General features: G+C 38.7%; 1 protein-coding gene across 3 annotated transcripts in view; it reads right to left on the bottom strand.

Moving 5' to 3' along the window:
• Nucleotides 1-26,959, bottom strand: part of LOC111144095 (solute carrier family 35 member F5) — a 93,654-nt gene that overhangs the window by 26,278 nt on the left and 40,417 nt on the right. Inside the window, exons 1-7 of one of the 3 annotated variants that reach the window (XM_022498221.1) lie at nt 10,650-10,915; nt 9,675-9,765; nt 9,387-9,528; nt 6,127-6,270; nt 3,509-3,571; nt 1,315-1,396; nt 310-500 (exon numbers count right to left, since the gene is read on the bottom strand). In XM_022498221.1, the coding sequence (XP_022353929.1) occupies nt 310-500; nt 1,315-1,396; nt 3,509-3,571; nt 6,127-6,270; nt 9,387-9,528; nt 9,675-9,765; nt 10,650-10,689 (753 nt within the window). In that variant the 5' untranslated portion in view covers nt 10,690-10,915. Of the gene's footprint in view, nt 1-309; nt 501-1,314; nt 1,397-3,508; nt 3,572-6,126; nt 6,271-9,386; nt 9,529-9,674; nt 9,766-10,649; nt 10,916-26,959 lie in introns of those variants that run through there. The other 2 variants (XM_022498229.1, XM_022498238.1) reach the window with 2 other exon arrangements.

The raw sequence follows: 26,959 nt of genomic DNA on the forward strand, positions 1-26,959 counted from the left end.
GCATACATTAAACTCTTACCTGGATATTTACTAGCCTTTGTATATATCATAGTGTAAAACAACTAGTAGTTATCCTGACCATGAAGCAATGCCAAATTCTGAATATATCTAAGTAGTTGTTGTGTTAAGAGTACTGGTTGACTTCTTTGAGGTATGATAAGCAGATACTGACTTTGATACACAAAGTCCACAGTGTTTTTTAAAGTCACAATTAAGCAACCTAACAGTGTTACATTTCAATAGCATACTGCTGGCACATATATTGTCTTAAAATTCAAGTTCTAAACATATAATAAAGAGAAGACCTACCACAAAGCAAAAAAAAAAGCTAATTTTTGCTACTTGAGTTGCAGTAAGTTTTCCCACAGTTTTGAATAAGGATTCTTGTTCTTTCACAGTAGGATGTGACATGCGAGACAACTTAGCTTCCAATGCATGGCTTGATGGAAGCTGCCGAATCTCCATGATATTACTGAACCTTACACGAGACTTTTTGGGAGCTTAAAAGGAAAAGTATAGTACAAAATTATTAACATCTCCCCTCACATCCAATGAAAGTCACAAGTTTTAATTTACTGATAAATGCATATTCTTTAATCCACATATGATCAGACTTGCACAGCAAAGAAAACCAGAGTTATATTATTACCTGAAGCAGTTCTGCTCAAAGAGTTAACGGGAAGAACATTTTCATCTATAAAAAGGTTTTAAAGGTTTTAAAATGAGACCAGTATTCAAAAAAGGGTTCTGCAACTGTGTACATACACAATTGCCTAGATCAGAATTATAGTATGGTTATTATTTTAGCATTTATGGTAAAACTTTATTTGGATTTTTCTTCATAGGAAGCCAACTTATGAGAATTATGTTCCTGGTCAAGCATGCAGAACATTCCTCTAGAGGTCTATTCTTTGCAGGAGAGTATTATGGATGAATACTGCACTTATGCTGGAGCTGATACTCTTTACTCAATTCACAGAACCAACAAAACTCATATAATTTGCTATTAGGAGTCTCAAATGGCATGGTTGAAGAGGATCTTACTCATTTTAATATATATGTTTTATATATTTATATGTATATATATGTATGATGAAACCACAGAGATTTCTAATATTTGGAAATTATTTCTAGTTTAAATAAAAACTTCCAGTCAAACTCTGGAAGATTAGAGGCCAAGCCAATACCACATGGAAAAGAAGAAATGCCAGTTGATCCAAGTCCACCCCACAAAATCACTAAGTCTGGGGATGGCTTAAATGAAGCTAAAATCTCCTCCCATTTCTAAGTTATAAAATTCTAAGTTTTGCTTACTTTCTTCAGTATCAATGTTTGTGTTCTCAGGTTTTTCACTTGGAATATCATGAAATTTCACAGGAACATAAAGAGGTTCACTCTAGAATGTAACAAAAACAGAAATAAATATAAACAGCAAGTAAAATGGCTGATATATTGGCTAAAATTTAAGTTGATGGAATGTAGACATAAATACCACTCAAAACACAGCTGTTCACCACCATATTCTGCTGTTCACCACAGCAGAATATTCTTGAAATGTTTTGGAAGAGCATTGGTACGTTATATTTAACAATTAAATGTCATAAAAACAGATCTCCTTCTCAAGCTAACAGATTAGCTCTAATTCCTTTTCATTTATTCTTTTAACAAATACATGGTGAGCTTCTACTACGTCAGAAACTGTTCTAGATCCTGGGGATATAAGACTGAAAAAAGACAAAGTCTCTGTCCTCAATGATCATAGAGTTTAAAGGGGAAGGTAGACAATGAAGAGATAAGCAAGATCTAATATGTATGTGTATTTGCCAAATGTTTTCTCTTATTCAACTAAATATTCAACTAAAAATTAAGAGTCCTGAAAACCATTAGAGGATTAACAGACAAGAAAAAAACAGCTACCACTTATCAGTTCTTACAATGTACCAGTTACGAAGTCCAGAGCAGTTAAACATGTCTTTCTCATTAGTCCTCATAACAACCTCATAAAATGGCATTTTTAAAAAACTTTCCTAGAAACAGAGATATAAAATAATCAAGTGGTAGACAACAGAATTGCCAGGTTTATCTAACCATGCTCTAAAGGTCTATGTTTTTAAGTGGTTCTGAATTCCTCTACTGTTTTTACATATGTTCTTTAAATGATCTATATTTAAGGCATGATTGTCCAACTAAGCTGTTTCTTAAATTAACAGATAATGTTTTCTATTTAATTCTCTTTTAGCTCTCGGTATAGAACTCTGCCAATAAAAACTATGCAGTTAAGTGAAGAGGCAATAGGATCTGAAAACTGACAGTCTCTTTGTTACACTGAACTTTTCATTATAGCATTTGGCCCAGAAAGATGTGACATACCCATATTACTGATAACAGCAAAAATTAGTATTAGAGTAGGTAGAAGAATAGTCTATCACCTCAACTCTGCCTTCTACCCTGATAGAAACAACTGATATTAATTTTTCTGATTCTTAAGATCCCAGAGAAATGGAATGATACTTTCGCTAAGCTTCATAAACTCTTTACAATACCTGGTAACCTACCTTGGATGCAACTATAGTTCTAAAAGCCAGACAAACAAGCAAAAAATTGCACTGACAATAAGGCCACGAAGCTAATGGTTTAATAAACTGATGTTAAACTTTAGAGTAACTTTAAAATTTTTCTCAGACAGAATGCCACATTAGGAACAATACATCTTAAAAGAGAAGCCTTAAGTATGGTCTAAAAAAAAAAAAGATTTCTAAATACTTTCTCTCAAACTGGATTAGAAATGCTTAAAATAAGTAAATATGTTAATTACTTTACTTGCTCACTACTTATTATCTGTCTCTTCTGCCCTCCCTGAACACACACACACTCTCAAATACTAGGGCATAAGCTGAATATTTCTAGAGCCTAGAACAAGTGTGTAACACTTGGGAACACCACGAAGGTGCAGTTGGTTGAATATCCAACTCTTGCTTTAGGCTCAGGTCATGATCTCAGGGTCATGAGCCAGAGCCCTGCTGGAGATTCTTTCTCCCTCTCCCTCAGCTCCTCCTCCTCCTGCTCTCCCTCTTCCTCTAAAATAAATAAATAATTCTTAAAAAAAAAAAAAAAAAAAAAAAAGTGCTCTTAAAATTTTGTGGAAAAAATCTATGGAACAAATGAACAACCGGCTTATATATTCTCAGTGTCAAACAAATGTATTTGCTCCTAAGTGATGATAAAAATGAACACAAAGTGATGAACCTAGTAAGAAACAAAGGACAAAGGACTGTCCCTTAGGATTTTCACTCCTTAATCAATGTCCCCTTCCCCTCTCTCCTACAGGGCTGAATTGCTTACTTCTGGGGCCCGAGAAATAAAGTACCATATTACAATTCTTATGGCGGGCACCCAATATTAGGATATATCTACATCCTAATACAGTGGTGTTATAAAGCTATTTCAGTCCTTCCTATCATGGCTCAACTGCACCCGTTCCACTCCTGATGAGAAAAAAAGCACTTACCAAAGAACTATTCATAGTTGTATCTGTTGTGCAAGCAGCAAAGTAACCCTCAGCATCTGCAAACTACAGATAACAGGACATAAAATTCAATTAAATCCATGGTATAAAGTAAGGCTGTTGTCAGTCACACTCAAAGGAACAGAATAAAAAATCCGGAGTATTATAAGGAAATAATTATATTAATCGTAATAGCAGCTAAGGCCAAGTATTCAATTACACAAAGTAGGTATTATCATCTTCATTTTACTGAAGAAGAAATAGGCTGAGAGATCTCATCTAAGTAACAGAGCCAGGATTAAAACCAAAGTCAAGCTAAATACAAAATTTATGACCTCTGCACAATACCATTTATTGTAACATTTCAGATAAGAAGGTAAAGGATGAGTGGGTTTGTGAAAAAGAGAAATAACTTCTTAGTGTTATCATGATAATAGTATTAACATCAAGAACTCCCTAAATGGATTAATGGACTGGATTGCACTTGGAAAACCCTACGCTAGTGCTGTACAAGCATGTTTTTATTCACCCACAGCTACCCTATTATTATCCATGTTTAAAGTCTAAAAAGGTTTAATAACTTGCTCAAGGTCATACTATCAGCAAATGAAAGAACAAAACTCAAACACCAGAGCCCGTGCTCTTAAAAGAATTCCTGTAAGTCAATAAAGAGTCAATGTAGAAAAATGAACAAGATATAGACAACTCCAAAAAGATTTCTACTGTGCAATAAATATATTAAAAAACACCAAAAGCATGCAGAGTAAACAAAATATCATTATTCACCTATCAAACTGGTAAACATAGGGATTGTGATAAGGATTTTGATCTCATGAACTGCTAAAAGAGATATGAATTACAGACTATAATTTAGCATAGGAAGCAAAAACCCGAAAAATGGCATTACTGTTTATCCAGCAATTACACTTTGGAGATTTATCCTAAGTAAATAACTATAGATGTGTATAAAGATATTCCTATTTACTTATAGCAAAAGAAAAAGTGGGAATAATCTAACGATCAAGGAACAGTTAAATAAAATAGAAAACATAGTAGCAGACGTTTATTTATTAGCCTGGAGAGGTATTAATGATAGACTGTTAAGTAGAAGGTAAAATCAAGTTAGACAATGATATAGACTAAATTGACTTCTACTATAAATTTTAAATATATACATGTAAACACATAGCTACAGAAGTGTCATATATATACAGTGGTTGCAGAATGGTGAGATTACGGACAGACTATTCTTATTCTTCATGTTACCATAAATTTCTCTTCAACAATGAACATGCATCACTATTACAATTTAAAAAAACTTAATATTAAAAAATGTTCTAGGAATACTAAATTATACAGAAAGTTGTTCATGATATACCACTAAAAACAGAAAGCCAACTGTAAAACAGGACATAATAGTAGAGTTTTACTTTTGTAAAAAATAAAAATACACACATGAAAAAGAATGACAGGATATAGGTCAAAATACTCTGGAGTTATTCCTTGAGAATGGTAGAATTACTATTTTCTTCTTTTTGTTCCTCTGTATTTTCTAAATGTTCAGTAATGTACATGCATTTCTATAATGTGTATGTATTACTTTTGCAAAGTAAAAAACAAAAGTGTTCATTAGAAAAGACGAGAAATACTACTAGTTTAATGCACAAAAAAGTACACATAAAAGAAAATAATAGAGAAAGAAAGTATTTAGGAGGAGTGGGGAATGGTAGTTATTACTTAATGGGTACAAAGTTTCTGTTTGGGATCATGAAAGAGTTCTGGAGATGGACAGTGGTGATGGCTGCATAGCAAAATGAATGTAGTTAATGCCAATAAACATTTAAAATGTTCACTATCTGCCACTATACATTTAAAAATGGTTAAAGTTGTAAATTTTATGTCATATATACTTTACTACAATAAAAAAAGAGGGGCAAGAAAAAAAGGGCTAAAATGGTAATGTATATCCTATCACAATTTTTTAAAAAAAGGGAAAAGAATTGAAAAAGAAAATAATTTAAGAGTCAGTTCTATAGTTTTCACTCTCAAAAATTTAGTTTCTACTTCTAGAAGATATATCACTATATAAACTGCCATTTCTGTCAACAGGGTCAATCAGCATGTTATGTTACATCAAAGAAAGAATATAATTTGGTTAGCCAAACATCTGAAAGATGGCCTGAAATAGCCTGTCTTCATTCTAATAAATAAAACCTTGCTTTATTTTACTTCTAACCAGCAACTTTACAACTATTTAGATGCTACTCATCTAGTATGCAAATGACCAAAGACTCCAGACAGTCGTCATCCTCTTCACTTTTATCTTCATCTCCACATTAATGACTTGGGCTAGTTCAATATTTTTAACAATCCAGAGGATATTGGGATAAGGGTAAGAAAATGATTATGTATCTTTGATTTCTCACAAGATATTAATTATGATACCAAGTTGATTAAAAGAATAAATTTAAAACTTCGGACAAAAGTAGGTTTTTCTTATATCATGCTATCCTCAATTAACTGAACCACTCAGAATCTGACTGTCCTTCAAGAAACTAGTAACTTTAAACTTTGAAAAACTAAATCCCCTCTCCAACAAATACTTAAAATTTAAAACTTACAAAAGCAGCATGCTTTCCTCGAAATCCTCTTGTACACTGTTGTCTCCATGGCTTCCAAATAATAAAGCCCAAAAGGTATAAAACAAACATAGATGTTTTTGCAAAGGTGCTGAAGAACGGCTTGTTGTACTGAGTAAAAACATACTGGAGAGGAAAAATGTACATAAACTATGAGATGACCTTAAATCTTATTACTTATCTCCAACAAAATAAGGCTATTACATGATTTTTGACTCTAGAAGTTCATGTGGAAGGGAAGATCAGAAGAGATTACAAAAATACTTTATACTCATTTCTCAATATTATATTTGCTTGTATACAAAGGATAATATTCCCAAACAATGCAGCATCAACTTCCAAAAAAAATTTTGTTCCACCTTCATTAAAAACCTACTATGCAAGAGTACTTGTGCTAGGAGCTAAGAAAAAATAAGACAGCCTTTCCTTTCATTATATATGAAAAGTACACAGCATAATATGCTAAGTACCACAACAGGGGTGTACCGGTACCATGGGATTACCAAAGGGAGACCATTTTGAGGATTGTGGAAGATTCCTAAGAGAAGCTATTTTTGAGCTGCATGTGTAGGGCTGAATAATAGCCCAGAGGAAACAGCATAAAGAAAGGCAATGAAGCAGAATGGCATATGAATAAAACTGCGTGAAGGTTAATGTTACTAGGAAGTTATATAAAACCTATAATCTTCATTTAGCTTAGAATTCATGATTTTTTTGTTTCTTTAAAAAAACAATTTCCTAGTTATGTACACTGAAAGGCCTAAAAAAATAACCCAGGAGGAATGAGCACCTATAGAATCCAGAAGGTGTTCTGTATCATCTTGCAATAAAAGAAACCATGAGTTCTTAAATGATCAAGTCCAAATATGGGGAAGAAAATTATCAGATGAACCTGGGGCATCTTGCACCAGAAAGCAAGTAAGGATGTTAAAGATTAATAGGGTCATACTGAAAGGACAATTTGAAGAGGCTCCTACTGGTCAAAGATAGTACAGTTTAAGTACCAAAAGGAGTAACTACAATTGTCTGAAACATATGAAATACACAAAAATCCATGAATGTATGATGATACTCTACAGGATCCAGTACCATCAAGTTTTTTTTTTTTTAATGACCAAGGTATTTTTTCCTAAAAACTGAACCTGAATCAAATCAGGACTTTACACTTAACTACTATTTTATAGGAAATAAGGGAAAAGGAGGAGCAAGTTAAGTGATACCCCAAAGAAATAATCAGCCAAATTTGAAATGTGTATTATGCAGTGAATATGTGTGTCCTCCCAAAATTAATATGTTAAAATTCTAACTCCCAATGCGATGATATTAGAAGGTGGGGCCTTTGGGAAGTGATTAGGTCTAGTGCAGAGCCCTCATGAAAGGAATTAGTGCCTTATAAAGATACCATAGAGAGCTTTCCTGACCTTCTGGCCTTTTGAGGACATAGTTACAAAGACTGCCACCCAAGTACCAGGAAGTGGATCCTCAGCAGACACCTAATCTGTCAGTGCCTTGATCTTGAACTCTCCAGACCCCAGAACTGTAAGAAATAAATGTTTGTTGTCTGAGCCAAACAGGCTAATGGCAGTCTTATTGTGGCACCCCAAATGGACTAAGACAGTGTGATATATCCTATAGGAAAAATGATCCAGTTTTTCCAACAAATCATTAGCACGGTTTTAAAAAAAAAAAAAAAGGTGGGGTTGGGGGAATATACTTAAGGAATGAAAGCGACTTAAATTTGAATATGGACCAAGTACCAGATGATCTTAAAAATTATAATTAATTTTATTAGACATATAATTTTGTTAATGGCATGGTGATTCTATTTTTAAAAATTAGGACCTTTTCAGTTGAGATGAGTATGAAAGAATTTACAGGTGAACTGACAAGGGCTAGAATAGACTTTAAAATACTTCAGGAAAACATGTCTGGAGAAGGGTTAATAAGAGAAGTTGGGCAAAATTTAATAGTTGTTAGGTATATGAAGATCCATTATACCATTCTTTCTACTTCGTATATGTTAGAAAATTTCTATAATGAAAAGATTGATCCACTTGTTGAAATACACAATGTATCTCAAAAGTTTAATGTGCACATTTGGCTGAAGAATTAGACATATTACATATACTCTTGGATAACAAAATTATGAAATATCCTCTTACTAAGAGATACAGATTGCTAAATTATAATTTGACGAGATCCTCTCTGTCCTAAATTTTATTACCTGACAAATAAAAAACAAACTATTCATTTAAAATTAAAATAAAGTTTTATAGATAAGCTTACTTCCCCTTCAGCATAGAGATTTTTTTGTGGTTTAACTACAGAATGTTCATCTAAAGAAAAAAAAAGGTTACAGAAGATTGAAAAATAATAAATGGCCTGTTGTATTCCAGAGCCTACTTCCAAAACGGTGAAAAAAGTATTTACTCATTGGCTACAATGACATAGTTAAGTCAACTATTTACTTAACTATGATGTGAAATGACCAGCAGTAGCAAACTGCTTCTTTTGACATTTAAATTCATTTTATAAATACTATTTCCTTTTGTATATTAGCCTTAAGACTACAACATGTAAGTTGAAAAGCAGTAACTTCTGAAAATAAAATTTCACATCTTTTTATAGAGATTAGCTAAACAGAATAAAATATCTACATGTATAATTAGAAAGAAAAACTACTTGTGCACTCAAAGTAACACATTACTATCAAGAGGACACTGATAAAAGTAAAATTTAACTGAATGCAATCACCGTATACCATGTATTTCACAATGTTTGAATCAGCAGATGTATAAATGTGTACGCACCCATGCAAATGCATTATAGTGACCTGTACATGAAACCTCTGATCACTTTCACCCATCTGTTCAAAAACATTCTTACTTTCCACTAAATGGTGACAAAAGGCTTTGCATCCTAGATACTTGTTCCACTAGAAAATATTACTTATAAACAAAGAAATTGAATTTAGAAAGAAAATAAGATACATAATCGAATTTTTAAAATAATCCTCATTTTTAAAATAACCCTCCCTAAAAGACTTAAGAAACCTGAAACAAAAACAGTATCTTTTGTTTCAACTAGAACTGACATCAATTCACTTATCAAAGAAAATAATTCAACAACATTCAAATTATTGCTTTAAGTCAGCATGAGAGATAGAAATGATTATCAAGATACCACAGATTAGCAGCAGTAGGACTACAATGCAATATCATTCCTAGACAAAAATTACCTACCGAAGTAAGTTCTGAGGATGCGACCCATATCACATCAACAAGTAGGAGAATAACAATCCCAAGAGCCATTCGCCGGCGCTGAGTGAAACCATTGCTCTGGGAATTCACCCGGTTCATGATAAATACATACACCATTTGCAGTCTGTTTTTTAGAAAATACAAATCACATTAGAGAAGATTTTTGAAAAATAACCGTAGAAAATGAGAAAATTAGTATAAGAGAAACATTTGACATTTGTTAGCCAATGTTGTTGAAAAGTCACACAGTAGATTAAAAGTGGGGCTTACCTCACTTTAAAGGCCTTTCTAAGATCTTCAAGGGCAATGCCTGAAAACTTGGCAGATCTGAGCCTATAAGGAGGTGAAGAACTCAGCGCACCTAAAAACAGCCATAAAATGAGGCTTATGAAAACATCAACCACTCAAAAAAAGGTTTATCACCTCTTTTTTCTCTTAAAATTCAAAATGAACAAATGAAAGAAAAATACCAAATGCATTAAATATAATTGACACTCTTCTCTAGCTTCCTTATTCTCTGTATATTTCAAATTATACTCCGAAAAGTACGTGGTACAAGAAAAAAAAAAGCAATCTTTAATAAACGGCAATATTTAAGAGTAGTCAGCTACTGGTTTAAAAAAAAAAAAAAAAAAAAAGCTCCTTCGAGTTTCGAGTTTCGTAAATTCAAAAAACTCCATTCGCCTCTCCCTACACAGGAATCCACCCCAAAACACACTGTCTAGACTCGCGCCTGTTTCTGTTTTTCCGGTCTTCGATCTCTTGGAGGGGAGTTTAATTGTTTGAAAGGAGGCGATTTGTTGTGAGTCTTGGGGGCGCGTTTCCAATCGCCTCACGTGGTAGAGTGAGGGAATATTTCATGCTTCCCCACCCACCCTTGCCTGTCACTGCATCTAGTCTCTTTAGATCGAAAGAGTCACTCCCCGAAGACCAGTGAGAAAACAGCTGTTAAAAGGAATCCTTCTCTTCTTTTGATGGGGGGAAAAAAAAGTTAAACCCGTGACGCTCCCCCAGGGAGTGAGAAAAAGCGCGAAGGCGGCGCTCGAGCAGCTCCCACTTGTGTCCGGAGTCCAGACCAGGCTCACACGCCCCTGTCAGCCTTCCCCTCACGCCGCCCTTCGGAGACCAATACCACTTCGGCCAGGGAGCTTCCACCGACTCCAAAGCTGGGTGTGGGGCCATTCATGGGCACTCGGTCCCAGTGGGGGTTCCGGGGAATTTCGGGGCCCTCCCCTGCCTGCCTACCTGGCCTTCCTGTCCCGCGATGGTGTCGTGGCGGCACCATGAGCGGCCTCGGCCCGGACCCGCCGCCGCCCAGCGCCACGGCCGCGGCCTCGGACTCACAGAGCTGTCGCGGTGCCTGACATTGCGCTGGAGGGAGGTCCAGCCCCTGAAGCCGCGGTGTCCCTCGGGTTGAGGCTGCGGACGCCACCCGGCCCCGCTCGACCCGGGAGGGCGGGGAGCCGGCGAGTGGAAGGGACCGCGCAGGCAGCGATGGCCGCGGAGGCCCGGAGCTGGACCCCGGCCCCGCCCCCAGCCGGCCAGCCAGCCCCGCGGCCCCGCCCCCTAGCCCGACGCCGGCCGCGCTGGGGTTACGTCACGGCGGCGCGACGGCGGACTGCGCGTGTGCGCGTCTCCAGGGTGACTCGGCGGCGTGGAGCGGAGTGCTGTCAGGCAGTGGGCGCGGAGCTCCAGGCAAGGCAGTGACACTGGGAGGAGCGGAGATAGAAGTAAAGCAGGGCGTGGTGGAAGAAGAGAGAAGCGGGAGTGGGTGGCTGGGGCGGAATGAAGGACGAGGGAGGTGGCCGGGCCTGTAAAGGGCCCCGCCCTAGGAAGAAAGCTGACAACTCCATTTCCTACAAAGTTCGGGCACGAAACTCTCCATATCCCTTTCTCGAGGAGAGGACCGAAAACCAGAGTGGCATGGGAGATTTTTACTTTCTGGAACCTTGTGTTTGTAAACTAGATCCCAGCTCTCGGAGTTAGCTGTGTCCCTTGGGGAAAGCTGCTGCACCTCCCCAGCCCTCGGGTTCCTCATAGACGGAACTGATAGTACCTGCCTCATCTGTCTATTATATACACTCATATGTATATTACACCTATGTAAATATATGCCAGGATTACATTAGTTTACAAATGTGAAGGGCTTAGATCAATTCGTGGCACATAGAACGCAAATGAAAATAGTAAGCTGTATAGATATTTTCCTATCTTTTGAATATCACGTAAGAAGAAATGCTTGGCCAAAGTCGTCACTGGTATTCAGAAGACAAAAACAAGACTAAAGGGTTCTGTAATTTAACTGGAGTTATCCACCACCATCGCATTTTTAACATCTTCAGATGGCACAAAGAAATTTTACTACTTTCATAGTGGCAATATAGTGCATTTCTTAATTCTCTTAAATCTTCTCTTGTTTGATTAAAAGTAAATACATATTCAAGTAATGAGACAATACCAATGCACATTTTTTGTATCGATTCAGTCAGTTTCTAATAAATGATCAGTATCAAGCACCTCTAATGAATCATTCAGAAGCCTATCATTCAGAATTAGAAAAGTCTTAACCATGTACTTGAAATTACTACTCTGGGGAAATTTGGTTGCATACATTTACCAGCACCCTTTTTATTCTTTTTTTTTTTTTTAACATTCTTTAGAGTGTTAAGCTCATAGTATGCTACATTTATGATCTATAGACTGAAAAAATAATAGCAGTATAAATACCTCTCAAGATCAAAGGGTCAGGAAAACTATGTTCGAATTCTTAATCTGACCACTATTTGTTATGTAATCTTGAGAATTATTCTACTCTCAATTTTGCCTCAGTTCTCCATCTCTAATTATAGAGATACTGTTAGCTTTTTCTTAATTAAATAATGTAAATGATAGTACTTTATAAATGTATGTAAATGCAAGTTACCATTATTACTACCTACTGCCAGAGCATCTGCTAAAGGACAAATGCTGTGATATTCTTGTGACAATGAAGATAAGGTAATTTTAGACCAGCTTTCTTCAAGTAGTCTCCAACCCTAGGTTAATCTTCCATTTACATTTTTCCCCACTACCCTCAGAAGGAAATTCTACTGTACTGCTGTGTGACAACAGACTCTGGTGTGGTTTCTGTGCTGTGACACCATCCTCATCTCAGGCATTCCTTTCTTTGGACCCCAAGTACATATCTTGCTTAAGGATAAGTCCTCTGTAACTTTAAAGTCTTGCACCAGATGCCAGCTGTCTGCATTTTCAAGTATAAGTTCCACAAAAGCAAGGATTTTTGTCAATATCATTCTCCACTATATCCTCACCATCTAGAATAGTACCTAGCATGGAGCTGGCAGTCAATATTTGTTGAATGAGCTTGAACTTCCGGCTGTCTCTTGACCTTTATACCTAATTCCTTTCCCAAGTCTCCATTTCTGTTAGTTGGTACCACCTTTATTCTGGTATCACAGGCTTAAAAGTTTGATCTTTTATTTGTACTAATTCCCTTTTCAGTCTTCAAAGTTGATTACTCCTCACTGAGATCTCTAAATAGTAGACCCTTAAGATTCATCAGGTATTGAGTCTGACTCAAAAACAAAACAAAAAAACAACAAACACCTGAAATATAGGGAATACAATTTCTCCTGTAAAGAACACATGCCACATTTGAATATGAAAGCAAAATTGTCTGTGTACAAAGCAGTCACTACCTAACTCTCCTGTATACCAACCTCAAAATTCAATCTCTAGTAAAATTATAAATAATTATGTCATGAATGTCTGGGGCCTCTAGTTAAGAATTGAAACCACCTATAAATTCCAAAAAGGGAAATAATGAAGAATACCCAAATGAGAACAAGCAAAGGATATTTATTCAGAACTTGCCATAGCAAGTGGTCAGCCACCATCACTTGAATTGGGCCAAGACCCAGAAGCAGTCATGGAGGGTAAAGCTTTACAGTAGGAAAATGCTTCAGGTACATGCTGATAGGTTTTTGGCACAAGAAAGGCTAATGAGGGTGCCTGGGTGGCTCAGTGGGTTAAGCCTCTGGCTTCGGCTCAGGTCATGATTTCAGGGTCCTGGGATCAAGTCCCACATAGGGCTCTCTGCTCAGCAGGGAGTCTGCTTCCCCCCGCCCCCTGCCGCCTGCCTCTCTGCCTCCTTGTGATCTCTGTCTGTCAAATAAATAAATAAAATCTTAAAAAAAAAAAAAAAGCTAATGAGAAGCAAGACATTCTTTGTGATTGTTTAGGAGTGAGTGAATGCCTTTCTCTAGTTGGCCCTAGATTGGAAAGGGCAAAAATATTGTAAGGAGCTCGAAGTTACTGATCTAAGTCCTGGCCATTTGGGCCAATTGCCACAGAGACTGTGGTTGCCTTTCTGGACAGACTGCTGCAGAGGTTATGGGCCAGAGTTCTATTTTTATATATGCTCTGGTCATTGTCCTTTTGTATTTTCAGTCTCTCACAAAAGTCTATTACGTATCCTATTGTCTGCAGTACCTACTGGAATGCTGGGCACATAGTTTAATAAATATTTGATTTTATTTGCTTCCAAGGTATAGTTTAATGGATTGAGGTTTGCAACTTAAAAAAAAAATTGTATACAAAAGACTGCCTTTGAATGTGTCCCTTCCTGCATTTTATTGGGTAAATCATATGCTACAGGGAGTCATAAACTTGAGAGGTTCTGAGATAGCTCAGGTCTGAAGGTTTATTGAACACAACAAAGTCTTAGATTTTAAAGCATTTCAAGACAGGGTAGAGGAGCAAGATATCAACAGAAATTTGAGTAAAAGTTTTAAAGATCCATAGAATAGGCATGCCAAGACAGTGCGTGATTGATAATCATTTATTGCCATGTCCTTGAGGGCATGAACTAGAGCTCTGGAGGCATGATGGCCTCAAGCAGATCTAGATAGAGAAAGCTTTAGGAACAGGTAGAAACTGAACTTGCACCTGTTCTGAACTTCCATCTTTTGATGAGGGAGTAGGAAGAGGAATGATTTCTAAGAGAGTAAAAGAATGTGAGTATAGGGGAGGAAAAATTATTTTTCCTTTTACCCTCCTAGATTCTCCTGCTGGGACCCTGTAAAATTAGACTGACAAAAGACAGATTGACAAAAGCAGTTTATTAACATGGATAGCACACATCACTCAGGAGAAACCTCAGTGAAGAGGAACTCAAAGGAGTGCCTAGAACTTGGGCTAATATAGCATCTTAACAAAACAACCATTTTAAGGAGAAAAAACAACAGAAAAAAGTTTTAAACTTTCAAAAGCACTAGAAAATTGGAAAGTAAACATGTGAGGGGAACTAATGGAATAAATGTTTGTGCAGTTCCACTTTCACAGTGACCTGAAGATATTCTTCATGGCGTGAAACTGCCCTGGGCAGGGGGATTTCTGGCAGTCCTCATTTTTCATAAGTTTCAGCTTTTAGTCAGATAAAGGAGACCTCAGGAAGGCTTCTTTCTGCATCTTTTAACTCTCATTTGCTCAAAATAGTCCATATGCCAAAGTAGCATATTTTGGGGTGGCATATTCTGGTCCCCTACATGAGCAACTGGAAAAGGTATGTCCAGAGGCAAGTTATAAAACTGATTGAGCATATATGTAAAGAAGCAATGGGAAAGGAGACAGATCAGGTGAGTTCTGGAGTTGTACCATGCTCTGGAAACCAGGCCAGAGCCTTTGGACTTTTATTTTGTTAAGATGGAACCTAAGAATTATAAATAAGAAACACTTTTAGTAAATCAGAAATTACTGTCCATTAGACATTTACTAGTATGGTCATACTATGGAGACACTGCATAAGGCGAGGAGCCTGCCTTCAAGGAATTCATATTATAGGCAAAACTGATTATGTAATTAGAGCAGGTATTTGCTAGGCTAGAAGATACTGAATCTAAATGTACTTCTCTATTATCCCATTAGGAATGTGTACTATGGTGGCCACCAAGCTGATGCTCATTTTGAAAAGGGCCTTACTTGAATATTACTTCCTTTAATATCTTCCCATAATTGACAAGGTATTAGACAAGAAACTCAAGACCATCTAACTAATCCTGAGGAACTTAAAATGGCACTGTCCATGCCCACCCTGTACCTTCAACCAGCTGACCAGGCCCTGGCCAGCTGAGTGACCCATGCCAACAGGCTAGAGCATGGTAATGAGGAGCTCATGAGAGCTCACTTCCCAACATGATCTTGACCTCCTCAGCTTCTAACTTGTTCTTTTATCTCCCATCTTTGGCTTGTACTCTGTTCCTGATACTTAATATCTGATACCACTCATCCAGGACAGCCTTGGCTTCTTCTCTTATCATTTGCACCAACACCTGGGCTCCCATCTGCTGCTAGACATTAAGTAAACCACCCAACCTGAGCCTCGTAGTCCCTGGAACCCTTCCTCTGACCATGTGGCCCATGTACAGCCTGGGTTGCCTCAACTCCCCATGGAGAATATTTGAAAGAAAAAACAGACTGAGGCTAAGACACATGTAACAGATGTAACTATTCTTGTTTTCTCTTGCTTTGAGCAGAGGCCCCCAAATACAGAATAAACAATAGGTAGCAAAAGAGAGTCAAGTTTGAAGGTGAGGTCTCAGACTGTCGGTCTATGGGAGACTGATAAAGAGGGTGTCCTATTCCAGTTTGCCATCAGCACACCACTTGTAGCCAGGCTGTATATGTAGACTAAGAATCCATGAGAGGATTCAAAAGATGGGAAAATAATTGCTTGAAGAGAGTTGTCACGTGATCTCAACATCCCCATCAGCATCTCCACAGGAAATTGGGAGGTATGCTTCTCTCCTCTTCTAGCAAACCAAGGGAAGAGGGGAGGGCAGGCACTTCAACGGATCATTCAAAGGTCCTCACACATGTTCACTGAAGTTTAAGGAACACAAAACACACGGACTGCTGTCAGAGTGACAGGAGGCACTAGAGCCTGTAGAAGTCTTGCTGCTCTGCCTGCAAGATAATGGGAACATGGGAACAGCCTGTATTTTGAGGTGGGGCAAAAGAAGGTGAGTTTCTCCTGGGCCAGAAGGGAACCCCATAGGAAGGAGTAATTTGGGACTTTTAAGGATGACTATTTACTAGGGCTGCTTATAGGGATAAGGTATCCCTAACAGAGAACTGCTCAGGGGAAGATCACGAGTGGTCGGGTGGATGAGACAGGACCATGCCAAAGTAACTATAGGAAACACATTTCCCACCAGAGGCATTCCATGAGGATGAAGACCTGCATTTGGAATATACCACAGCAGTGATGTTCTGGCAAAGGTTTAACAAATAGATCTTCAGAAAAAGGGTCGAGATTTGTAGCATTTCTGACTTCCATGGTATGATTCCATGGCTCCAGACTCCCAGCACACCGAACAGGCTACCCATGTGACATCTATGTGATGTTAGGAAAGGACGCACTGTAGAACATCATTATAAAGTACTTCTACCAAACAGATGCAGTAGACATAAGTAAACTCAAGACAAGAACATAGATGATAGTAAAATGTAGTTAATTAACTAAGAGATGATGAGTATTTATCTTATTTTAAAACATTTATTTAATTATAGGTTAATATATAATTTAATTTTTAATGACAGCTAGGCTTAACATTGAACCATTAGCTCTTGCAAGTTGGCACAGGCAGACTCTATTACTGTACCATTCCCAGAAGTCACAAATGTCATGATGTCATATTACAGCCAAACCAATCAAGTAAGACCTTTTCTCTTCCTTACTGAGCTTCCTTCCTCTATCCCACCCCCTATCCACAGAGGCATCCTAGGGCTAGCCTAGGAAGTGGGGGAGAGGAAGTAGAACAAGATGGGAAATAAAGAAACCAGCCACACTTCCCTCCCAATGACAGGCTTTCAGGCTTGAAATATATCCCTGAGTTGGTAACAGAGTGAAACTTAAATTGAATGTTAGCTCAAATTATACGATTATTAGACAAAAATGGTCTTTTTAATATCTAAAAGTATCCAGAAAAGCTAAGCAGCATGCCTATTATTTCATCATGGGCAGCAAAGAACAAAGCAGGAAAGCATGTTTATTAGGGAAAAAGGCAAGAAAGAATAATGTTATTTTCTGTTCGTATCCTGCAAAGTCCAGCTCTTTCAATAAACATAGTAATTATATATTATTGTGTAACAAAACTTAATAGATTTAAAATTTACTTCACAATTTCTCTGGGTCAGCAATTTGGGAGTGGCTTGGCTCAGTGGTTCTGGCGCAAGGTTTCTTCGTAAGGTTGCAGCCCAGAAGATGGTGGCTGGGCTGCCATCACCTGAAGGCTGTAGTGGAGCTGGTGGCTATGTTTCTAAGAAAGCTAACTCACATGGCTTAGGGCAGGAGGCCCCAGTTCCTTGCTAATTAGTAGTAGGCCTCACTTCCTCCCTTGGTGAACCTCTCCACAGGCTACTTAAGTGTCCTCCTGACATGGTGCCTTGCTGGCTTCCCCCAGAGCAAGCAGTACGAGGGAGAGCAAGGAAGAAATCACAACATCTTCTATGACCTAGTCTTGGAAGCCACATCATCATTTTACCACTGTCTACTCATTAGAAAAAAATCACCAAGTCCAGCTCATATACCAGAGGGGTGGGGAAGTGGAGAGGATAGAATGTATGGGAATTAGGCTCCACCTTTTATAAAACTGTCAAATTTGTGACCATGACCAGTAGACATATCTGAATAAACAGCCACATGTGTTTGCTATAGTCAAGTTATCTCAGCACATTATGTACCTATTAATGAAGACTTAACTGTGAATCTTTTTATCTCTGTGTAACAGGAGCTCAAGCTTGAGTCTAAGAGGCATCCGTGATTATCTGGGAATCAGTGACAGGTACATGAAGACTGAGGCTTTCCTGGAAAATGGTCCATCCTAAGAAACAAATAATCAGGGAACACGACTGTGGCCCTGTAAGAAAGACTTGGTCTGCAGAAAAGAGGAGCAATGTTAAGTAAAACCTTGTATTGGTCTCATTTCTAGCATCTCAGCCTCACTAAAGACTACTGGAGAGAAGTAACGAAGAAAGGGCTTCTACCTTTCAAAATTCTGTAAAAAACTGAGAAACAAGCAGCATTCGGAAAGGAGAGCATACCTCAAAAGAGAAAATGAGAGCCACACAAACTTGATGCCATCAAGGTCATCGAAGTGGGTACAGAACAGCACAACAATGATGTCGACAGGTGGAAGCCCTCTGCAGTGTGCCACATGTAGTGTTTTCCCTGAGGAAGAGAAAGCTTGGGTATGGGTACACACATGTTCATGGTAGCACTACTCACAGTGGCCCAAAGGGAAAGCAACCTTAATCCCTCAGGCTGCCATAACAAAATACTACAAACTGAGTAGCTTTTAAATAACAGAAATTCATTTCTCATAGCTCTGGAGGCTGCCAAGTTCAAGATGAAGGCACTGACGTTGTTGTAATTTGGTGAGGGCCCTTTTCCTAGTTCACAGCCAACACCTTCTCTCTGTGCCCTCACGTGGTAGGGAAGGGCAGGGAATCTCTCTGGAGCCTCTTTTGAAAGGCATGATTCCTGTTCATGATGGTTTGTTTCATCCTCATGAATTAAGCATCATCCAAAGACCCCAAATACTAATACCACACATTGGGGATTAGTGTTTCAACATATGAATGGGGGCAGGGACGCAAACATTCATTCATAGCACAACCCAAATGTCCACAAATGAATGAATGGATAAACAAATTGAGGTCCATATGCATAATGGAATGTTGTTCAACCATACAAAGAAATAATGCATGGATGTACCTTCACAACATTGCACTAAGGTAAAAGTAGCCGAACACAAGAAGTCACATATTGTATGATTCCATTTATATAAAAATATCCAAAATAGGTAAATCCATAGAGAGACAGAGCATATAACAATGGTTGTCAGAGGCTTGGAGGAGGAAGAATAGGGAGCAACTGCTTAATGGGTATAGGGTTTCCTTTGGGGAGGATGAAAATATTTTGGAAATAGATGTGAATGGTGGTTGCAAAACATGGTGGATGTAGTGAATGTTCAATTTAAAACAGTTCATTTTATAAGGAATGAATCTCACTTCTAACTAATTTTAAAAAAAAGAGAAAAACCTCATGCATGTGCATGTGTTTAGAGAATCTCGAACTACAGATATCACTAGAGGGGTACAGGAAAACTTTCAGGGCATGAGACACAGCATTATGTGTGTATGCAGATCAGCCAGTGAAACCAGGGGTCTAGCTGCTACTATGTACTTGTACCCATTTGAAAGCCTGGGTGAATTCAGGTTATAAGCCGAAGGCCCCAAGAATGGTGTCCTTCTGCAAGCTGTCCATGCTCGGTAGTTCGTGTCACATAGGCTCAGTCTGCCCGGGCTCCATTTGGCTTTTGAGAGCCCTCTGTCAGGTGGAGGCAGACTTATGTTTTGGAAACATGAAAGAGTCCCTCTTTACTTTGGTTTAATTAATTCATAAAAATATTCAACCTACGAATATTAGAAACTCCAAAAAAGGGAGACTTCTATGCTTAGTGGCCTAAAATGACTGAGTCCACTCCTTAACAGTAGCTCTTCTCCATCAGCCGTGTTGCCCACCACTTTCATTTCCCTGGCTAATTTGCAAGAGTGTTTGGGGGGCACAGAATACAACCATCTCACTTCTCTAAGTTACCCCTGAGAGTAGATTTTCTAAGTAGTAGAGAGTGTTTTCTAGGTAGCAATTCTGTTGAAGGAGAATTGCTTTTGTGGCCAAAGTTACATTCCTGAGAAACCTTAAGATGTCTCTGGGACTTTCGCTTCAGCCAAGCATTCACAGACCTGGTTTTGCTCCTGGAGTTCACAAAAGGACACATTCATAAGTGAAGTTTATCCATGATGTTATAATTTTAAATATTTAAATGTGCCTTTTCATGCATAGAACATTCTCTTTTTAAAAAGATTTTATTTATTTGAAAAAGAGAGCATGAGCAGGGTGGGGCAGGGCTTAGGGCAGGGTGTTGGGGGTAAGTACAGAGGAAGAGAGAGAAGCAGACTCTCAGCTGAGCACATAATCTACTTGAGGCTCCATCCCAGGACCCAGAGATCATGACCTGAGCGGAAGGCAGATGCTTAACCAACTGAGCCACGCAGGTGCCCCATGTATAGGACATTCTTTTTTTTTTTTTTTAATTTTTTATTTATTTGACAGAGAGAGAGATCACAAGTAGGCAGATAGGCAGGGAGAGAGAGGGGGAACCAGGCTCCCTGCTAAGCAAAGAGCCCAACTGGGGGCTCGATCCCAGAACCCTGAGATCATGACCTGAGCCAAAGGCAGAGGCCCAACCCACTGAGGCACCCAGGCACCCCATGTATAGGACATTCTTTAGAAAGTATTGCAATACAGGTTTGTACAACTGTGTGTATGTATCTATTTTTACTTATGCTAAATATTGTATATCATAGGTTTATGACATTGTAATTCCTAGTAACTCTGAAGAACAAGATATAGAACTCTAACTCAAAACATAGTATAATTTGGGGCACCTGGATGGCTCAGTCCCTTAAGCATCTGCCTTAGGTTCCCTGCTCATCAGGGAATCTGCTTTCCCTCTCTCTCTGCCCCTCCCCCTGCTTGTGCTCTCTCTTTCTCAAATAAATAAATAAAATCTTTTGGGGCGCCTGGGTGGCTCAGTGGGTTAAGCCGCTGCCTTCGGCTCAGGTCATGATCTCAGGGTCCTGGGATCGAGTCCCGCATCGGGCTCTCTGCTCAGCAGGGAGCCTGCTTCCCTCTCTCTCTCTCTCTCTCTCTGCCTGCCTCTCCGTCTACTTGTGATCTCTCTCTGTCAAATAAATAAATAAAATCTTTAAAAAAAAAATAAAAAAATAAATAAATAAATAAAATCTTTTAAAAAATTGTATAATTTTGCAAAGATGTTTTTCCTATCACAGACCCTCATAGGAAAATTGAGCAAAAGTATTTATTGATGCTCTCTTGTATGATCATTGCTAGACAATATGGGGGATATATCCATCAACTCCACAAATATTTATTGAGTGTCTACTCAATATTGTCTACTATTGAGTGTTCCGTGCTCTCTTCAAGATACTGGACCATCTAAGAATGACCTAAACCCCGGGGCGCCTGGGTGGCTCAGTGGGTTAAAGCCTCTGCTTTCGGTCAGGTCATGATCTCAGGGTCCTGGGATCGAGCCCCACATTGGGCTTTCTGCCTGTCAGGGAGCCTGCTTCCTCCTCTCTCTCTCTCTCTCTCTGCCTGCCTCTCTGCCTACTTGTGATCTCTGTCAAATAAATGGATAAAATCTTTAAAAAAAAAATAAAAAACAAAACAAACAAAAAGAAGAATGACCTAAACCCCAAGGCACCTAGAGATATAGCAATAAACAAAACAAATAAGGCCCTTATATTCTGAAGCGTATTTTCTAAAGGGGAGAAGTAGACAATAAATAAGCAAACAAATACCTAAAAAAGTTCATATGGATTGTAATAAATATTCTGAAGGAAGTAAACATGGAGATGTGTTAGTAAGTAGGATAGGCTGGTTTCCAACAGATGTATCAGGGAAGGGCATCCTTAAAGCAGGTGGCTTTGGTTCCAAAATCAGACCAACCCAGTGGTGGAGAACTGTGGGCCGTGGGGCAAGTAACCCCATGGAGGAAAAACAGGTAGGTTTAAGAAAGAAGACCAGGTGTTCCTAAGCCTTGGTGGACAAGAAAAGGTATGAGATGGGAATGGAGAGGCAGGTGGCAGCCAATGTGCAGGGTCCTGAGGCTCGTGGTAAAGTTAAGATTCCCTTTTTAGGGCAGTGGTAAGCCACTGATCAGTTTTAAGCAAGGAAGTGACAATATTTTGGGAGATGGTAAAAAAGAAATTGCTTTGGTTGCCATAGGAAGGGTGACTAGGGGTGGATCAAGAGCAAACAGAGAGATCAGAAGGTCACTGTGGGAGTCCTGAGAGATGATGGTGTCTATGGCTTGATGAAAAGGCATGAAAATGTAGCTCAATAAATAGCCTCGAGATAGATTTTGAAAATAGAACTTGCCGATGAATTGGATGTGGGCTTGACATGAAGAGTATTAAGTGTTTTCCCAACAGCACTGACGATCTGCTTATCTTTAGTGGCTCAAAGAGTACCTGGAACATGCACCTATTTCTTGAGTGAATAAAACTGGTTGAGCGTGCAGAAAAATAGGAACTGAACAAGAAGCACGGAACAGTTGTATCAAATCCGGTTCTGTGATATTTATGATAGCCACCAGAAAATATCAAAGATAAAACTATTCCAGGCATGAAATGAGATAAATAGGGGCGCCTTTGTGGCTCAGTCAGTTAAGTGTCTGCCTTCAGCTCAGGTCATGATCCTAGGGTCCTGGGATTGAGTCCTAGCCAGCTCCCTGCTCAGTGCGAACTCTGCCTCTCCCTCCCTCATCCCTCCCCCTACTCATGCTTGCATGCTCTTTCTCTCAAAAATAAATAAAATCAGAAGGAAGGAAGGAAGGAAGGAAGGGAGGCAGGGAAATAAGGAGGGAGGGAGGGATAGGTGGCAAAGCAGACAGAGAGGTGCTCCAAGTTGGGAACCAGAGGAGTCAAGAACCAACTAATGATAGAGGGTAGTAACCAGAAAACTGTGTCACAGGAGGTGGGGAGTATAAATTCTGTTGTAAATACCCTGAATTTGGCTCCTAAAAGATGCATTTAAATCTTAGGTCTCATGTTGGTTTTTTTGTTTTTGTTTTTGTTTTTAAGTAGCAAACGATTGTGTATATGGTTCTTGTTAGGTTAGATTTTAAAAGCTGAACTTTGCAAAATCTAAAATACCTAGAGTACTGCTTCGCCTTCCAAAATCCTCTGTGTTGTGCTTTCAAGGGTTTTGAACTGCAGTGCAATTAAGATATAAAATAGGTGCTTTGAAATTCAGGAAGGTGTGGGAGGTGAGCAAACCAGGCAGCCAAAGCTGTGGGAAAAACCTCATCTTAGAATGACCTTCACTTCAGCTTCTCCCCCTGCCAGGAATAAGCATTGTTAAGCAGCTGTTATCACTGAAATGGTATGATTTTTGAGGTCACTAAGTATGAGATAGGACACAGGAAATAGGAAAACAGGAAAAATGTCGTTAGAACCCACTAGATTTAGCATTAGTGTCTTAGCAAAGGTCAGGATCTTTTTTTCCCAGTGGACTTTATTTTTTTTTAAAGCAGTTTTAGGTTCACAACAAAACTGAGTGGGAGGTAGAGGGTTCTCATATAAGCCCTTCCCCTACCCTCTACCAACATCCTGAATCAGATTAAGGTAGTATTTTAAATGTGGTGATTTTACATATACGAGCATTTCTCCTTGACACTCCCGGCTGACAAAAATAAACAAAAGGTTCTTTTCACAACGTGCATCCGCTTCAGCTAAAAGGGAGTTTCGGATGGTTTAAATAACTGACCTTTCAGTTTTCTTCATAGACCAAGTTGATCACCTCCCCCTGCCAAGGGCATGAAAAGCTACCCCTCCGTATATCCCACACAGGAATTTTCAGTGGGAGATATCAGCTGCCTTCATCCCGCCACCTTCCCTGCCAGACTTAAACTGTCAGTGGTCTTATCTTTTAAATAAATGAGATGAATAAATCTGAAACTACAGATGGTCCCCCACTTAACATGGTTGGGGTTTTTTGTACATCATTTTTAAATTTTTCTTATGTTGAGGCAAAATTAATAGGCATTCAGTTGAAACTGTACTTCGAATTTTGAATTTGGATCTTTTCCCAGGCTAGTGATAGGCGGTAGGCTTCTCTCGTGTGATGCCAGGCATTAGGCTTCAGCCCCTAGCCAGCCATGCAATCACAAGGGCAAATAACCAGTATCCTTAAAACCAGTCCGTACCCATACAGCCTTTCTGGTTTTCACTTTCAGTCAGTCACTTCCATAAAATAGTCAGCACTTCATTATAAAACAAGCTTTGTGTTAGATAATATTGTTCACCCGTGGGCTAAGGCAAGCGTTCTGAGCACATTTAAGGTACGCAAGCGTAAGCAACGATGTTTGGTAGGCTTGGTGTTTCACATGCGTTTTCGACTTACTATAGTCTCAATGTATGGTGGACTTACCAGGCTATTACTCCATCATAAGTTCAGGAAGATCTGAAATTACATACTGAGCTCTATTTGCCTGTCTGTATTCTACAATGGGTCAACCAGGGCTTTGAATTTTAATTCAAATGTCCTTTCATCATAACAATTACATGGAGCCAACCCAACCCTTCCTTGTCCAATCTCCGAGCAAATCTGCAGTGGGGACAATTGAATACAAACACAATAGGGACACTGAGCAAATGAACACAAATCTAGTGCTTTAATTCCTTAACTTGCTCTTTATCACATACTTATTCTGTGCCAGATACAGTGCATGCCACACAATAATAAGTGAATCAGAAATGGCCCCTATCCCTGAGGAGTTCAGTCTAATGTGGTAGTTCTCAATTTTTTTTTAATCCCTGCAAAGGATATTTGGCAAATCTCTGGAGATTTTTTTCAGTTGTCCAATGGGGAGGTGCTACTGGTATCTAGTAGGTTGAGGCAAATAACGTTGCTAAACCCCTTTTATACTTGGGATACTCCCTTAAAAAAGAATGTCAGTAGTACCACCAAGAGTCCTATTCCAATATGTCAATAGTGCTGAGGTTGAGCTATCTTGGTGTAATGAATGGAATTGTGTTACTCACAGACTTACTGAAGAGTAAGCTCAATTTTCCCTGGAGGCGTCCCCCTACTGAGACTCCTTACTTAGAATGAAGTGTTTTGAAGTTAATATAGACATCCAAGACCTGAAACAAACAGAAATAGGTCCAGCCAACATCAGAATAATGCACAGGACAAGCAGTTTGCTTTGCTCACTGTGATGTTTTCAGATTCTATTGCAATGACGCTCAACCTAAGGACCAAGGCAGAATTACATAAGGAGTCTGTAAAGACTTTGGTGATGGGTTACACTCCAACTTCACATCCAGGAGAAAAATGCCCACCCCAACTCATAGAAGTGGAGGCTAACCTTGATCCTACACTCCCTCTCTTTTTCCTTCTTCCGTCCCTTCTTTTTTCCTTCTTCTCTTCTTCTCTAAATCCCTTCAGCTCTTGCATATACCTTATTTCACACTTGACTATGCATAGCTTTGAAGCTATGGTCTTGTCATTTCATGAATAGAAATATTGTCTTCTCAAGAAATGACATAATAGGAAATTTCTTCTCTACTTTTTTTTGTCCTCCCCTGGCCTAATATAATGGTAACCATTTAACAGATGCCTAGTTACTTAAATAAGGGAAGGAAAGAAAGATATCTTAACATAAAGGCTCTGACTGTAGAGATAGGAAAAGAGGGAGAACATCAAATATGTTATAAGATGACACCTAAATACAGTACAATGAATCAGAAGAAAAAAATGCTAGAACGGTTATTCCTGGGACACCCAGTACAATTTGGCTATATGGTGGACCATACATTACATAGTAACGGATATTAAAGTTAAATTTGCTGAATTTGGTCATTGTTCTGTGGTTATAGAAGAGTAACAGGAAATACATCAGGAAAAGGTAAAGTGTTATGATATCTGGAATTTACTCCTAAATGGTTCCACAGCACAAAAAGTAAGAATAATAAATGCATGTGCGTGCATTTATATGAACGTATACATATAAAGAAATGGTGATTAAGAAGAAATTGGCAGAATGCCAACAATTAGAGAATGGAGGGGAAGAATGTATGAGAGTTCATTGTACAATTCTTGGCCGTGTTCTGTAAGTTGAAAGTCTTCAAAATAAAGAATTTGAAAATTATATATGTATAATATTGGGAGGAAATTAAGCATACGCTTGGCCGTTGCTTGAAAGCATCCAGCAAAGAAGAATGGAAGACAATTCCCTCAAATGGAAATTACACCTTTGCCATCTGCTATAAGCATGATTTACTTACGAGGCTACGGCAAGTTTCGTGTGTGAGATGGGAGTTCAGCCAATCCAGGAAGTGCTGTGCTTTTCTTATTAGGCAACATATGCCAAAACTACATTTGGATGAAAGCCTGTAAAACCTGGATGGAGAGATTCTTTAGCTCCCTGTTCCAGCTGAAGGGGCAGCATCCAATTGCTTATTCCTACACAGTCAAGAAAAAATTTATATTCTCATTCCCCCTTGAACTTCTCAAGTGGTAGATCAATGGTCAAGGTAAAAGTCAGAGGCCTTAGAGGGAAATGTCTCAGTCTTTTTCTTCCATCCCTTACCTCAAGCCCTGAAAATGTTCTGAGCTTCAGTTCAGCGCTAGTTCTTATAGACTATTGGCTGACTGGTTGATGCTCCTAAATACTCTGTGTGTTTTCAAAAGTTTCTATATCCCAATGCCTGAAATTCTATGATGATCTAGAACGATTCCCAGCTATTACATACACTTATCATCTCATCATAGTGAAGAAGGAAAATACTTATCATCCCCATCACCCTGATTTGGAGCATCATTGATTGTTTGATTCATTGGATCATTCAACAAATATTTAATAAGTGTCAAACCTCCTCCTCTCCCAGTCTTTCACCATCTC

Source organism: Enhydra lutris, unplaced genomic scaffold (assembly GCF_002288905.1).
Source record: "Enhydra lutris kenyoni isolate GAN:26980312 unplaced genomic scaffold, ASM228890v2 scaffoldscaffold1, whole genome shotgun sequence".
In the NCBI taxonomy this organism is placed as follows: domain Eukaryota; kingdom Metazoa; phylum Chordata; class Mammalia; order Carnivora; family Mustelidae; genus Enhydra; species Enhydra lutris.